The following is a 17,089-nucleotide window of genomic DNA, read 5'->3' on the forward strand; positions in this document are numbered from 1 at the left end:
GGAAGAGAAGACTACACAACAACCGTAAAACAAATAGCAAAATCACAGAAGTACGTCCTTACTTATCAATAACAACACTGGATGTAAATGGACTAAACTCTCCAATCAAAAGACATACAGTGGCTGAACGGATTAAAAAACAAGACTCAACAATCTGTTACCTAAAAGAAACATGCTTAATAAAGACATGAATACATTGAAAATAAAATAATGGAAAAATATATTCAATGCAAATGGAAAACAAAATAGGAGGAGTAGCTATACTTATATCAGACAAAATAGATTACAAGACAAAAACCATAAAAAGAGACAAATAAGGTTATTATATAATGACAAAGGGGTCAACTCAGCAAGAGGGCATAACTTTATCGTAAATATATATGCAACTGACACTGAAGCACCCAGATATACAAGGCAAATATTATTAGAGCTAAAGAGAGAGATAGACCCCAATACAATAATAGCCAGACACTTCAACATCCCTCTTTTAGCATGAGACAGATTATCCAGACAGAAAATCAACAAAGAAACATTGGACTTAATCTCTACTACAGACCAAATGAACCTAAGAGATACTTACAGAGCATTTTATTCAATAGATGTAGAGTGCACATTCTTCTCCTGAACACATGGATCATTCTCAAGGATAGACCATATATTAGACCTCAAAACAAGTCTTAAAAAAAAAAATTCAAATATAAAGTATCTTCTCTGACCACAATAGAATAAAACTAGAAGTCAATAACAAGAGGAATTTTGATAACTATTCAAACATATCAAATTTAAACAATATGCTCCTGAATGACCAGTGGGTCAGTGAAGAAATTAAGAGGGAATTGAAGGGCAGGCAATTAAAGTTCAGATAACAGGCATGGATGAAAGATGGAATTGAAATATTTCTTGAACCAAATCATAAGAGAAACATAACACATACCAAAACCTATGGAATACAGCAAAAGCAGTATTGAGAGAAGTTTATAGCTATAAGTGCCTATACCAAAAATAGTAGAAAAACATCAAACAAACAACCTAATAATACATCTTGAAGAACTAGAAAAGCAAGAGAAAAACCAAACCCAAAATTACTAGAAGAAATAACAAAGATCAGAGCAGAGATAAATTAAATTGAAATGAAGAAAACAATACAAAAGACCAATGAAAGGAAAAATTTGTTTTTTGAAAAGATAAATAAAATCAATAAACTTCTAGCCAGACTAAGAAAAAAAGACAGAAGACTCAAATAAATAAAATTGGAGACGAAAAAGAAGACATTACAACCAATGCCACAGAAATTCAAAGGATCATTAGAGGCAACTATACGCCAATAAATTGGAAAACCTAGAAGAAATGAATACATTCCTAGACACACACAACCTACCAAGATTGAACCATGAAGAAATCTAAGATTTAGACAGACCAATAACAGGTAACGAGATTGAAGCCATAAGAAAAAGTCTTCCAGCAAAGAAAAGCCCAGGACTCGATGGCTTCATTGCTGAATTTCAGCAAACATTTAAAGAACTAATACCAATCTTACTCAAACTATCCCCAAAAATAGAAGAGGTGGGAATACTGCGAAACTCATTCTATGAGGCCAGTATTACCTTGATACCAAATCCAGAAAAAGACATATCAAAAAAAGAGAACTACAGGTCAATATCCCTGATGAACACTGATGCAAAAATCTAAGACAAAATTAACAAACCAAAGTCAATGACATATTAGAAAAATCATTCATTATGATCAAGTGGGATTTATCCAAGGGATGCAAGGATGGTTCAATATACACAAATCAATCAATGTGATACACTGTATCAACAGAATGAAGTACAAAAGTCATATGATCATTTCAATTGATACTGAAAAGCATTTGATAAAATTCAACATCCTTTCATGACAAAAAAAATTTAAAAACTCGGTATAGAAGGAACATACTTCAACATAATAAAAGCCATATATGATAGATCCACAGTTAGTACCATACTAAATGGGGAAAAACTGAAAGTCTTTCCTCTAAGACCTGGAACACAAGTATACCCACTTTCACCACTGTTATTCAACAGTACCGGAAGCCCTAGCTAGAGCAATCAGACAAGAAAAAGATATGAAGGGCATCCAGATTGGGATGGAAGAAGTCAAATCATCCTTGCTTGCAGAAGATATAATTTTTTTTTTTGAGATGGAGTCTCCCTCTGTCATCCAGGCTGGAGTGCAGTGGCTCAATCTCTCCTCACTGCAACCTCTGCCTCCTGAGTTTAAGTGATTCTCCTGCCTCAGCCTCCTGATTAGCTGGGATTAAGGTGTGAGCCACCACATCTGGCTTTTTTTTTTTTTTTTTTGTATTTTTAGTAGAAACGGGATTTCAGCATGTTGGTCAGGCTGGTCTCGAACCCCTGACCTCATGATCTGCCCTCCTCAGCCTCCCAAGGTGCTGGGATTACAGGCATGAGCCACCGTGCCTGGATGATACAATCTTATATTTGGAAAAACATGAAGTCTCTATCAAAAAACTATTAGAACTTACATATAAATTCAGAAAAGTTGTAGGATACAAAATCAACATACAAAAAATCAGTAGCATTTCTATATGCCAAGAGCAAACAATCTGAAAAAGAAATAAAAAAGTAATCCTGTTTACAATAGGTACAATTAAAACTAAATACATAGGAATTAACATAACCAAAGAATTGAAAGATCTCTGCAATGAAAACGACAAATTATTGATGCAAAAAATTAAACAGGACACAAAAAAGGAAAACATTCCATGTTCATGGATTGGAAGATTCAATATTGTTAAAATGTCCACACTACCCAAAGCAATCTACAGGTTCAATGCAACCCTTATCAAAATACCAAAGATATTCTTTACAGAAATAGGAAAAAAAATCCTAGAATTTGTATGGAACCCACCAAAGACCCAGAATAGCCAAAGCTATTCTAAACAAAATGAACAAAACTGGAGGAATCACATTACCTGACTTCAAACTATACCACAGAGCTATAGTAACCAAAACAGCATGGTACTGGCATAAACACAGACACATAGACCAATGGAACAGAACAGAGAACCCAGAGTCAAATCAATACATCTACAGTGAACTCATTTTTGAGAAAGGTACTAAGTACATATATTGGGGAAAGGACAGTCTCTTCAAGAAATGGTGCTGGGGGCTGGGCGTGGTGGCTGACACCTGTAATCCCAGCAATTTCGGAGGCCGAGGTGGTGGAGATCACCTGAGGTCAGGAGTTCAAGACCAGCCTGGCCAACATGGGGAAACCCCATCTCTAATAAAAAATACAAAAGTTATGCAGGCGTGGTGGGCACATGCTTGTAATCCCAGCTACTTGGAGGCTGAGGCAGGAGAATCGCTTGAACATGGGAGGTGGAGGTTGCAGTGAGCCGAGATCATGCCATTGTACTCCAGCCTGGGTGATAAGAGTGAAACTTCTGTCTCAAAAAAAAAAAAAAAGGTGCTGGGAAAACTACATATCAATATGCAGAAGAATGAAACTAGACCCTTATCTCTTGCCATATACAAAAAACAAGTGAATTAAAGACCTAAGTCTAAGATCTCCAGCTGCATTTAGGAAACTCTCCAGAACATTGGAGTGGGCAAAGATTTCTTGAGCAATATCCCATAAGCACAGGCTACCAAAGCCAAAATGGACAAGTAGAATCACATAAAATTAAAAAGCTTCTGCAAAGTGAGACTCAAAAAATAAAAATAAAAAATAAAAAAAAAAGCTTCTGCACAGCAAGGGAAACAATCAAAAAATTGAAGAGACAACCCACAGAAAGGGGGAAAATATTTGCAAACGATCCATCTGACAAGGGATTAATAACCAGAATACATAAAAAGCTCAAACAACACTATAAGAAAAAAATCTAATAATCCAAATAAAAATGGGCAAAAGATCTAAATAGACATTTCTTAGGTGAAGACATAAAAATGGCAAACAGGTATATGAAAAGGTGCTCAACATCACTGATCATTAGAGAAATGCAAATCAAAACCGGAATGAAATATCATCTCACCCAAGTTAAAATGGATTTCATCCAAAAGACAGGCAGTAACAAATGCGGGAGAAAGGGAACCCCTGTACGGTGTGGGTGGGAATGTAAGTTAGTATAACCACTACGGAGAACAGTTTGGAAGTTCCTCAAAAAACTAAAAATAGAACTACCATATGATCTAGCAATCCCAGTGCTAGGTATATACCCCCAAAAAAGGAATTCAATATATTGAAGAGATACCTACTCCCATGTTGATTGCAGCACAATTCACAATAGTCAAGATTTGGAAACAACCTAAGTGTCCATCAACAGGCGAATGGATAAAGAAAATGTGGCACATATACACAATGGAGCACTATTCAGCCATCAAAAAGAGTGAGATCCTGTCATTTGCAACAATATGGGTAGAACTGGAGGCCATTATGCTAAGTGAAATAAGCCAGGCACAAAAAGACAAACTTCACCATATTCTCACTTATTTGTGGGAGCTAAAAATTAAATCAATTGAACTCTTGGATATAGAGAGTAGAATGATGGTTGCCAGGGGTTGGAAAGAGTGGGGTGTGTGTGTGTGTGTGTGTGTGTGTGGTGGGGGGTTGTTGTGGAAGAGTGTAGGGATGGTTAATGAGTTCAAAAAACAGCATAAGATGTGGTATTTGATATCACAACAGGGTGACTATAGTCAATAATAATTTAATTGGACGTTTAAAAATAACTAAAAGAGTATAATTAGATTGTAACACAAAGAATAAATGCTTAAGGTGATGGATACCCCACTTCCCCTGATGTGATTATTATACATTTTATGCCTTTATCAAAATCTCATAAACCCCCAAAATATATATACCTACTATGTACCCACAAAAATTAAGGATAAAAAATTTAAAAACATAGTTTACCCATTACTAAGCAATGTATTATTTAATTTTTCTAGTGTTGCACTTTATAAATGGAATTACTTTACCTTTCCTCTATGACTTGCTTTTATCATTGCATATTATGCTTGTGAGATTCATCCATATTGATTAGTGTTGTTTTGTATATTTTCATTGTTGTACAGTGTATACATTGTTAGCATGTTTACACCAGGGGTGTAAACCATGGATGGAGCTGGAAGCCATTACACTCAGCAAACTAATGCAGGAACAGAAAACCAAACACTGCATGTTCTCACTTGTAAGTGGGAGCTGAATGATGAGAACACATGGACACATGGTGGGGTGAGTGGGAACAACATATGCAGGGAACCTGCTGGTTGTGGGTAATGGGGAGAGGGAGAGCCTCAGGAAGAATAGCTAAGGATTACTGGGTGTAATACCTCAGTGATGGGATGATCTGTGCAGCAAACCACCATGGCACATGTTACCTATATAACAAACCGGCTGTGCCCCTCAACTTGAAAGCTGAAGAAAAAAAAATAAAGACCAGCTTGGGCAACAGGTGGAGACCCTGTCTTTACAGAAAGTGGAAAAATTGGCCAGGCATGGTGACACATGCCACTTGGGAGGCTGAGATGGGAGGACTGCTAGAGCCTAGGAGTTTGAGGTTGTGGTGAAGTGTGGTCATGCCACCGCACTCCAGCCTGGGTGACAGACTGAGACCCTGTCGAAAGAAAAGAAAAGAAGAAAGAAAAGAAAAGAAAAGAAAAGAAAGAGAGAGAGAAAGAGAGAGAAAGAGAGAGAGAGAAAGAAAGAAAGAGAGAAAGAAAGGAAAAGAGAAAGGAAGGAAGGAAGGAAGGAAGGAAGGAAGGAAGGAAGGAAGGAAGGAAGGAAGAAAGAAAGAAAGAAAGAAAGAAAGAAAGAAAGAAACAGACTAAGCCAATCTATTGGTTGAACCGCAGGTGATTTTGTTGTGGTAGAAACTGGTGAGCGCCACTGAAAAGCACTGCCTTGTCTTTGCTAGCCTCACACTGTATAGGCTGGAAAAGCCAGATTTTTTTTTCTAGTCTCTCTTGTAGCTAGAATTGGCCATATAACCCACTGTGGCCAATGAGATATACAAGGACATCTAAGAAATTATTTTCTTTTCCTTTTTCTTTCTCTTTTTGATATAGGGTCTCATTGCCACCCAGGTTGAAGTGTAGCGGCCCAATCATAGCTTACTGCAGCCTCAAACTCCTGGGCTTGGGCATTCTTCCTACCTCAGCCTCCCCAGTAGCTAAGACTACTGGTGTGTGCCACCATGCCCGGCTAGTTTTTGTATTTTGTGCATACAGGCATGGTTTTGCCATGTTGCCCATGCTGGTCTCGAACTCCTGAGCTCAGGTAATCCACCCACCTCAGCCTCCCAGTGCTGGGATTACAGGCATGTGCCACCGCACCCAGCGCAGTTACTTTCTTTTCTGACAAAACGATAGCACCATTAAGGAAAAGGTCCTCTTTGCTAGGTTGGCCACTCACTGTCACCCGCCTTTCTCACACTGAGTGAAGACTTGTGCTGTGAGAGCTTCAGCAGCCATCTTGTGACCATGAGGCCACAGATGAGGCCAACACTGAGGATGGTGGAGAAGAAGGTGGAAAGAGCCTAGGGCCTTAACCACTGGCTACTTCTAGGCTTCTTTTTAAGCAGCAGAAATGTTTTGTTGTTGTTGTTAAACCATTATTAATCAAGTTTTCTGTTACTTACAGTTAAACCAATAGTAATAGGCATGTTTGGTTTCTTCATTATACATTTCTCCATGAGTGGAAATTAAAGTTTCTTTCTTCTTCTTTTTTTGCAATTGCAAACAATGCTGCTACAAATATTATTTTACACATCTCCTTAGGTAACTGTGCGTGGGTTTCTCTAGGGTATATAATGGTATTGAGCTTGTAACCATGGGGGATGTGCATCTTTAACTTTGCCTGATAATGTAAAATTCTTTCAAATTGGTTGTGCCAGTTTACCCTTCCATCAGCAATCCACATTAGTGTTCCATTGTTGCGTATCCTCACCAATGACTTTCTAAAACTTTAATATATTTATCAATCTGGTATATGTAAAATGGATCTCATTGGGCTACTAATATTTTTCTTTGATTACTAATGAGGCTGAACATCAGGTCATATATTCATTAATGAGCTGAATTTATCAAATGTTTACTTGCATAGTTTGAGTAACTTTCGAATTGTAGAAATCCTTCACTATCCTGAGACAATAAAGATATTCTATATTTCTAAATTTTTTCAGTTTAGCCTTTCATATGTACATATTTAATTCATCTGAGATTATTTTTACATATAGTATGAGGTTAAAAATTTTTTATTTCATTTTTTACTAAGCTGAGGAAAGCTGGAAGTAAAAAAACATTTTGAAACAAAGCTTTGTTTTGTCCCTATTGAGATGATCGTCTAATTTTACTCCGTTAAGCTATTAATGTAATAAATTACATTAAAACATTTAAAAATATTATACACAACTTGAACTTCTGGTATAAATAAACTTGATCATATATCATATATTTTTCATATATATTACTGGATCTATGTATTTATTTATTTAGAGACAAGGTCTCACTCTGTTACCTAGGCTGGAGTAGAGTGGTAAGATCACAGCTCACTGTGGCCTCAAATTCCCAGGCTTGGGCAATCCTCCTGCCTCAGCCTCCCAAGTAGCTAGGACTACAAGTGGATGCCACTACACTTGGCTAATTTTTAATTTTTGCATAGAGATAGGGTCTCTCTCTGTTCCCCAGACTGGTCTGAAACTCCTGGCCTCAAGCAACCCTCCTGCCTTGGCCTCCCCAAAGTGCTGGGATTAAAGGCGTGAGCCATTATGCCTGGCCTATTGCTAAATTTATTTGATAATATTTTATTCAGGATTTGGCATCTACATTCATGAATAAGATCAGCTTATGATTATGATTTTCCTTTCTTACATAGCTCTTGCCTGAATTTTGGGTATGCTAATGACTTCATCTCACTGTTTAGCATTGGAATTATCTGTGCTAGTGCTCTCTTCTCCTCAATGATTGTTAAATAATAATTGTTTCTTTTCAGTTAAAACATTGGTCAAGTTCTGTATGTATTTTTTGGGTCAACTTTGACGATTTACATTTTTCTAGAATTTTTTCCTTAGGTGCTGTGGAATTGGGGCCCACTGAATAACGCTGCTTGGCTCCCTGGATTCAGCCCCCTTCCTAGGGATATGTATGGACACATTTTCCACCTTGGCAGGGGTTCCGGGTCCAGAGTACGTAAAACTCCTGGGTCTCTGTGTGTGCCTGAGTGGCTGCTCCGCCGAGACTCCACACAGCTCTGTGTATTGGACCCAAGGCCCTGGTGGCATGGGCTCATAAGGGCATCTCCCGATCGTGCGTTGCAGAGATCCATGGGAGAAGTGTGGTACTGGCATAAGGATGAATATGTAGGGCAATGGAATAGAATTTAAAAATCCAGAAATATACTGTCACATTCACTCTTAACTGACTTTCAACAAGAGTGCTGAAACAATTCAATGAGGGAAATGACAGTCTTCTCAGCAAATTACGCTGGGACAACTAGATCTCCAGATATAAAAGAATTCATTTGGACTCCCACCGCAAAATGAACTCACTGCAAACACAGACCAAATACAAACTCAAAATAGACCAAAGACTTCAATGTAAGAGCTAACACTGTAATACTCACAGGAAGAAAAATAGTGTGGTACTTTGTCACTTTGGATTTGGCAACGGTTTCTTTGATATGACACCCAAAGCACACAGAACCAAAGAAAAAAATAAGTAATTAGGAATTCATAAAAATGTAAACTTTTGTCCTTTAAGGATATCATGAAGAACCTGAAAAGACAATTCACAGAATGGGAGAAAATCCTTGTAAATCGTATGTTTGATAAAGAACTTGTATCTAGAATATAAAGAACTCTTAGGGCCAGGTGCGGTGGCTCACAAGTAAGGTAATTATTTACCCAACTCTTGGTGAATCAGTGAGTGAGGGCGATCATCGTGATGGTGGGTTAAATCAAGAAATTAATGTTGCCAAATTGTTAAGAAACACTTCCTACCGTCACACAGTTCAAAACTCAACAATCACAAATATGGTGGCTCTCTGAGCGCTTTCCTACAGCATTGTTTATCGTCATGTCATAGTCTTGTCTACAAATTTTTATTTTACGATCGTTTGTATTCATCCATCCATTCATTCATTTTCTAACCTACTTATTCCAGTTCAGGGTTGTGGCTGGCCAGAGCCCATTCTGGCAGCTCAGGGCTCAAGGCAGGAGCCTAGCCTGGACAGGACGCCATCCCATTGTAGGGCACACTGACATTCACACCCACACTCACTCCAACGGACACCACGCAGACACACCAATGAACTTCAAGTGCACAGCTTTGGGGTGTGGGAGGAAACCAGAATACCTGGAGGAAGCTCACGCAGACACAGGGAGAGCATGCAAACTCCACGCAGCAGTGGCCCCAACAGGGAATCAAGTTTTTTCTAATCAATCCTATAATGAACATTATTTGAGGACCTGCTGTTTGTCATTTCCTATGTTTGGAATTCTCCCCCAGTTGGCTAGGTTTTCCTTCTTTTCAATAATGCAGATGTCACCTTTTTAGGAAAGTCCTCCCTGACTCCCTCTCCTCCGGGCCAGAATTGGCGCACCCTCTTTGTGCTCCTCTGCACCCTGGCCTCACTCCTATATAATGTCTGTTTCTTGTTTGTCTCTCACACTAAATGAAAGATTATTGAAGGCAGGTACCTTATCCTTTAGTTAAAAGCACCTTGCCCTGTGTCTAGGTGCTTAATAGACTAAAGAAGTCTGTCTATACCTCGTGATAACCTACTAACTTTAACAGTAATGTATCTTGCCTCTCAGGTAGAATTTGTGAGGTGTGTGTGTGTGTGTGTGTGTAAGGGTGCTGGACACCACCGGGGTTGACTTTTATAAACCAGCAGGACACATTTTGAGATATTTCCAGGATTTGCCACCAACCCGAATGAGGCTCTTGGATTGAGGATTAGGTATGGACACATTGTAAAACTCTAATCCAAGAGTCTAGCATTTTCTAAGTTAGTAATTAGTTCTGATTATCAATTTTTTTGTGTTTTATAAAAGAAGGCACTTGAAAATAACATATAAGACATATTCCATTAAGTGCCACTAGGATTTTAAAATCTAGTTTAAGTTTTCATATTTCTATATTTAAAATTTAAAAAATTAAATACCCCTTTTTCATTTTCTCATTTGATAAATAGGCTTTTCTCTTCAGAATTGTATGTATGACAGGCTTCTGTCCCAATGTGGCCATCTGTGTGCTGAGTACTATGGAATTCTGTAAAAACAAAATAAAATTTCATTTTTTATTATTTTCATAGCTAAAGTAATTTGATATGACATCATGATATATTGAATTTGTTATTGTGGTTAAGATATTGTTTACATTTGTAAATTTACTTTGTGCTCAAGATTCAGCTTTGTTCTTTCCACCTTATAGCCTCCTCCCCATGCGAACTTAATGAATTACAAATAAGTCACAATACAGTTTCCAACTCATCAAAATCTCTACACACAATCAGAATCCTGAATGAACTGAAACTATGGGAATACTTAAATAAATAACCCTAGTTTTAATCTCAATGAAATATATAGTAGAGTTTCTAAAACTCATCTGTTAGAATTCTTTCTACATGAACCTGCCTTCGAAATGACATATTCTTTCAAGGAAGGTTTCAAACGATATCTGGAGGTTTTAAGAAAAATGCTCTTAGAAATCAGATTGATCTGAAAAGCTCCCTTTTTCTCATGATACATAAGGAGAAGGGGAATTGAGTTGGAATTATTCCTAGTAAGGTACTTTTAGAACAGAAGCAACTGTTTTACTATGGGAAATTTCTAGAATTAAAAAATCAGATGATGAGGGCTAGTCTAGAATTTTATCCTAATCCTCTAATACTGCTTTTGTTTAACTTTCTGAAAACATGGCATCCACTCACAAAGGAACCTTTAAGATTGTTATCATGAGTGCCAGTAAGGAGGGATTCAAGGGGCGAAGGGATTATCTGATAGTGGAACCCATTGTGGGAAGTAGGAATAATGGTCAGGGAAGGCTTTTCCTGAAGAATACTCATTTCATGTTTTTTTTTTTTTTTTTTGAGACAGAGTTTTGCTCTGTTGCCCAGGCTGGAATGCAATGGCACAGTCTCGGCTCACTGCAACCTCCACCTCCTGGGTCCAAGCGATTCTGCTACCTCAGCCTCCCAAGTAGCTGAGATTATAGGCATGCACCATCATGCCCCACTAATTTTTTTAATATTTAGTAGAGACAGGGTTTCACTATGTTGGTCAGACTAGTCTCGAACTCCTGACCTCAGGTGATCCACCTGCCTCTGCCTCCCAAAGTGCTGGGATTACAGGCATGAGCCACTGCACCCAGCCTATTTGATGATTTTTATAGAGAAATACAGGTTTGCCTAATAAATAACAACAGATATTTTAATTTTGTTTCTGAAAATCATATTTACTATTCAGAATTTTAAATACAACTACCTTTTGTATAACTGCTGAGGAAAGAGTAAACGAAACATTCTTAATGTAGCAAAGAGTAAGATGGAAGTAAAATATAATAACACATATAAGAAGATTGTAGGAAAAATATCAAGAAAAAGTTAATATAATCATATAAACAAGCTTAAAAATATATTTTCTTGATTAAGAAAGTAATTCATGGTCATTAAAGATAATTTTATAAATATGGAAAAAATTAACACATAAAAATTATCAAAAAGGCAAAAACCACATTAGTGTTTTCTTCAGATTTACCAAGTACAGGCTACTGTTTTATATTCATGTTCAGTCTATAAACATCATTTTCAATGTCTGCATAATTTTTCACTGAGTGAATTACCATCATTTGCTTAACACTCCTGTATTGGACATTTTGGTGGTTTTATTTTTTTCACTATTGGTAATATTATTGCTAGGAACATCATCAGATACACAGTCTTTTCTATGGTTAGGACTATTTCTTTTGATAAGATTCTTGGAAGTGTGATTGCTGGGTCAAAAGTTATAAACACTTTAAAAACTCTTTTAGGCTGGGCGCAGTGGTTCAATGCCTGTAATCCCAGCATTTTGGGAGGCCAAAGTAGGTGGATCACCTAAGGTGAAGAGTTTAAGGCCAGTCTAGCCAACATGGTGAAACTCTGTCTCTACTAAAAATACAAAAAATAGCTGGGCCTGGTAGCAGGCTCCTGTAGTCCTAGCTACTCGGGAGGCTGAGGCAGGAGAATCACCTGAACTCAGGAGGTGGAGGTTGCAGTGAGTTAATATCATGCCACTGCACTCCAGCCTGGGCAATAGAGAGACTCTGTCTCCAAAAAAAAAAAAAAAAAACCAAAAACTTTTTAGCCTGGCATGGTGGTGCGCACCTATAGTCCCAGCTACTCAGGAGGCTAAGGCAGGAGGATCATGTGAGCCCAGGAGTTTGAGGCTACAGTGAGCTATAATCACACTACTGCACTCCAGCCTGGGTAACAGAGTGAGAACCATCTCTAAATCTCTAAAAACAAACAAACAAAACTCTCTTGATACATATTGCCAAAGTAATTTCTAAAAGAATTATACCAATTTATGTTATTACTAGTGATCTATGACAGAACAAGTTTCATTATATTATTGCTAATGTTTGTGTTGTTATTATTATTATTATTTGAGATAAGGTCTTACTCTGTCACCCAGGCTAGAGCACAGTGGCTCAATCACAGCTCACTGCAACCTCTGCCTTTCAGGCTCAAGCAATCGTCCCACCTCAGCCTCCCGAATAGCTGTGACAAGTGTGTGCCACCACGTCTGGCTAATTTTGGTGCTTTTTGTACAGATGGGGTTTTGCTATGTTGCCCAGACTGGTCTTGAACTCCTGGGCTCAAGTAATCTTCCTGCCTCAGCCTTCCAAAGTGCTGGGATTATAGGTGTGAGTTACCATGCTTGGTATTATTATTTTTAATAGTATTATTATTATGATATTATTATTTTTAAATAGTATTTTAAAATATACTAAATAGTATTTCAAAATATTATAATAGTATTGCTATTAAAAATAATCGTATTAAAAATAGGATTATTTTTAATAGTATTTTTCTAGTTATATCATCAACATATGGCTCCACATATTGTTAAATTTAATAAACATAGTTCTGTCGATCTTACCTGATTTTTTAGCAGCATTTGATACATGGGATGAATCTTCCCATTTGAAACACTCTAACTTGGCTTGGTTATCACGCCCTCCTGCTCTATTAGTGGTTCCCAGGGTCTGGCCTTAGGCCCCGCTCTCTTCTCAGAGTATATTCTCTTCCTACGTGATCTCATTTCACTAACATGGCTTCAAATATCATCCAATTTCTGTACAACTCATCAAATTGTAAGTCAGATCCCAAACTGTATATCTAGTTCTAGACTGAGGATCTAATTAGATTTTTTTTTTTTGAGACGGAGTCTTGCTCTGTCACCCGGGCTGGAGTGCAGTGGCCGGATCTCAGCTCACTGCAAGCTCCGCCTCCCGGGTTTACACCATTCTCCTGCCTCAGCCTCCCGAGTAGCTGGGACTACAGGCGCTCCCCACCTCGCCCGGCTAGTTTTTTTTTGTATTTTTTAGCAGAGACGGGGTTTCATCGTGTTAGCCAGGATGGTCTCGATCTCCTGACCTCGTGATCCGCCCGTCTCGGCCTCCCAAAGTGCTGGGATGACAGGCTTGAGCCACCGCGCCCAGCCCTAATTAGATTTTTAATCGTGACTTCCAGTTGTCTCAGAAGCACTTCAAACCAATACGTTCAAAACTACATTGCTGCCTTGAGGTTTTGCCTCTCAAACCTGCATTTATAAATATTTGTTGAACAAATAATGAAAAAATCTCACCACCCCAAGGAGAGTATGTATCTTTCATGAGACAGCTGTGATAAGAGAATTCTAGACAGAAGGAACAACAGTTACAAAGTCCCTGAGGTGGGAGAGGAGTTACTATGCTTGAGGAATTGACAGGAAAGTGATGGCTCGTGTAGAGTAGAAGGGGGAACTAGTAAGCAGATAAGGTCAGAGAAGAGACAGGCAAGGGCTGCATCATGCTAAGCATTGTATGCTTTGCAAAACAGGTTAGATTTTATTCTTAGTACAATGGCCAAACATTGACGAGATTTTAAAATAGAATTTTAAATTATTTTATTTCAAAATTGTTTGACTCACAAGAAGTTTCCAAGTACCCTTTCCCCAGCTTTTCCCAATGGAAATAGTTGACACAATCCTAACGCATTGTCAAAACTAGGAAACTGATGCTGATACAACATTATTAACTTGGGTACAGACCTTATTCAGATATCACCAACTTTTCCAGGTACTCTTTTATTTATTTATTTAGCATAGTTCTATAAAACTTTATCACATGTGTAGATTCATGTAATCACCCCCACAACCAGAACACAAGAGTGAATACATCACATAGAAGAAACTCCGTCATGTTACCACTTAAGATTCACAGCTGTCCACATAGCCTAACCCCTGAAAACCACTTAGCTGTTTTCTATTACTACAATCTGTTACCTCTGAGATGTTCTATAAACGGAATCATACAGTATGGAATCATACAATGGAATCAGCACTTTGAAAGCGGCTATTTAGCTCAGCATCCATCCAAGTTGTTGGGTGTTATCAATAGTTAATTCCTGAAATATTAAGAGCTAAACGATAAAACTCTTAGAAGAAAACATAGGGAAAAATATTCAGGACATTGGATCTGGCAACAATTTCTTGGATAAGACACAAAATCCCAGGAAACAAAAGGAAAAATAGCTTTCATTAAAATTAAAAACTTCTGTGCCTCAAAAGTCCCTATGAACAGAAGAAAAAGGTAATCCACAGGATAGAAGAAAATATTTTCAAATCACATATCTGATAAAACATTAATATCCAGAATATACAGAAAATGTAAACCTGAGCAATAAAAAATAACACCAAACAACCTAATTAAAAAATGAGTCTGGGAGCAAAGGGATCAATTTGCTCCACTCACTATAGCCATATACACCATTGGAGGACCCGAGGTTATACTCAGCCCACCTGCAGCTTCCACCAGTGGAGCCTGCATGCATTTTTTATCTGGAGGCCTAGGGATCCACCTGCCCTGCCCACCACTGCCAGTGCCCATGCACACCATCTGAGGGCTTAAGGATGGTCCTGACCTGTCCACTGCCACCACCACCAGTGCCCCAGCATGCTGTCTGGGGACCTGGGGATAGATCCACCCTGCTTGTTGCAAGTGGCACCCAGAAGCAACATTGCAGTCATGAGGATAACCCAGACCTGCCTATCTCCACCTTCACCAGTGCCCACACGCATCATTCAGAAGCCTAGAGGTCAACTCACCCCAACTGCCGCTGCCAGTGTATATGCGTGTTGTCCAGGGGCTGGCAGATTGATCTGCCCCATCTGCTACTACTGACACTCACATATACCCTCCAGAGGCCGGGGGATTGTTCTGCCCTGCCTGACACCACTGGCACTTATGTATGCCTTTCGGGGGCCTGAGAATAGACCTGTCCTGCCCATCACTGCCACCATGTGGATTTACTGAAGACCTTGGGACTCGCCTGCCCAACCTTCCACTGGCACTGGCACCCACATGCATGTGCCACATGGAGGCCTGGGGATTGGTCAATGCAGTCAACCACTGCAATTACTGGCACTCATGTGCTGCATGGGGGCTGAAGGGTTGGCCTGCTGCTGCTACTGCCACTGCTTTTGCAATGAATGCTGCCAAGGGGCCTGAGGACCTGACACCCATTTGGCCCACTATTGCCACTGCCAGCACCCAAGCAAGCCACCTTCATAGCTTTTGAAGTCTTAGCTATAAAATGTTTGCCCAGATCAATGTCCTAAAGCATTTCCTCTGTTTTCTTCTAGTAGTTTTATAGTTTCATGTCTTACCTTTAAGTCTTTAATTCACTTTGAGTTGATATATACATAGTGAGAGAAAAAGGTTTAATTTCATCCTTCTGTATATGAATATCCAGTTTTCCCAGCATAATTTATTGAAGAGGGTATCCTTTCCCCAATGTATGTTCTTGGTGCCCTTGTCAAAAGTTAGTTGGCTGTAAATATGTGGATTTATTTCTGGATTCTCTATTCTATCAGTCTGTTTTTATAACAATACCACGCTGTTTTTTTTTTTTTTTTTTTTTTTGAGACGGAGTCTCGCTCTGTCACCCTGGCTGGAGTGCAGTGCTGTGGCCGGATCTCAGCTCACTGCAAGCTCCGCCTCCCGGGTTTCTGCCATTCTCCTGCCTCAGCCTCCCGAGTAGCTGGGACTACAGGCGCCCGCCACCTCGCCCGGCTAGTTTTTTGTATTTTTTAGTAGAGATGGGGTTTCACCACGTTAGTCAGGATGGTCTCGATCTCCTGACCTCGTGATCCGCCCGGCTCGGCCTCCCAAAGTGCTGGGATTACAGGCTTGAGCCACTGCGCCCGGCCCCATGCTGTTTTTTTACTACAGCTTTGTACTATATTTGAAGTCAGGTTGTGTATGCCCCTAGCTCAGAAGATTGTGGAAACCCCAATCCACAGATTCATAAAGTCAAATATTTCCAAGTAAATATTTTTTTTTAAATTCACATTTAGATACATCATAGTAAAACTACAGAAAACAAAAGACAAAGAGAAAAATCTCAAAAGCAGCCAGAGGAGAAAACATGGATTGCTTACTTACTCAACACCTCCTGTAAGCTGTAGTACCCTACTTTTTAATCGAGCCAATTCTGGCAACACACTTCACACATTTATAACCTGACAGAATCTCACATCGACTCTAGCATCATCAACTCAAGCCTCATTTACCCTTCTCTGTCAAGGCCTGTCTATCCCTGCATCTTGGCTGCCCGTGGAAACCTATTCTGCATTTAGAGATGCACAACCTGGAAGTACTAGGAGTTAACAAGCCAGGGGGAAACCTCTGACTAATGGAGGATGGGAACCTTTCTTCTCGTGTGTGAGGCAACTCTGAGGCCTTTTCTGTTCTTCTGTTGGACAATTTAAAAACACATTCCACAGGGCTTCTTGGAGGGGCTCAGCGAGATTGTGCTCTAGTGGTCCACAGCATTGATAGCC

The 17,089-nt window shown here is 39.1% G+C and overlaps 1 protein-coding gene across 10 annotated transcripts in view; it reads right to left on the minus strand.

Annotated features, from left to right (window-relative positions):
- The window catches only part of CATSPERE (catsper channel auxiliary subunit epsilon), a 176,075-nt gene that overhangs the window by 111,154 nt on the left and 47,832 nt on the right, over positions 1–17,089 (minus strand). For 8 of the 10 annotated variants that reach the window (XR_004434164.1, XM_033198650.1, XM_033198652.1 and 5 more), the window contains one exon: positions 10,165–10,271. The exons of the other annotated variants lie outside the window; for them this stretch is intronic. Coding sequence is in view for 7 of the 8 variants with exons in the window: in XM_033198650.1 (XP_033054541.1) it covers positions 10,165–10,271 (107 nt within the window). In the remaining variant the exon portion in view is untranslated. The remainder of the gene's footprint in view (positions 1–10,164; positions 10,272–17,089) is intronic. 10 annotated transcript variants of the gene reach the window in all.

Source organism: Trachypithecus francoisi, unplaced genomic scaffold, assembly GCF_009764315.1.
Source record: "Trachypithecus francoisi isolate TF-2019V2 unplaced genomic scaffold, Tfra_2.0 Lachesis_group5, whole genome shotgun sequence".
In the NCBI taxonomy this organism is placed as follows: domain Eukaryota; kingdom Metazoa; phylum Chordata; class Mammalia; order Primates; family Cercopithecidae; genus Trachypithecus; species Trachypithecus francoisi.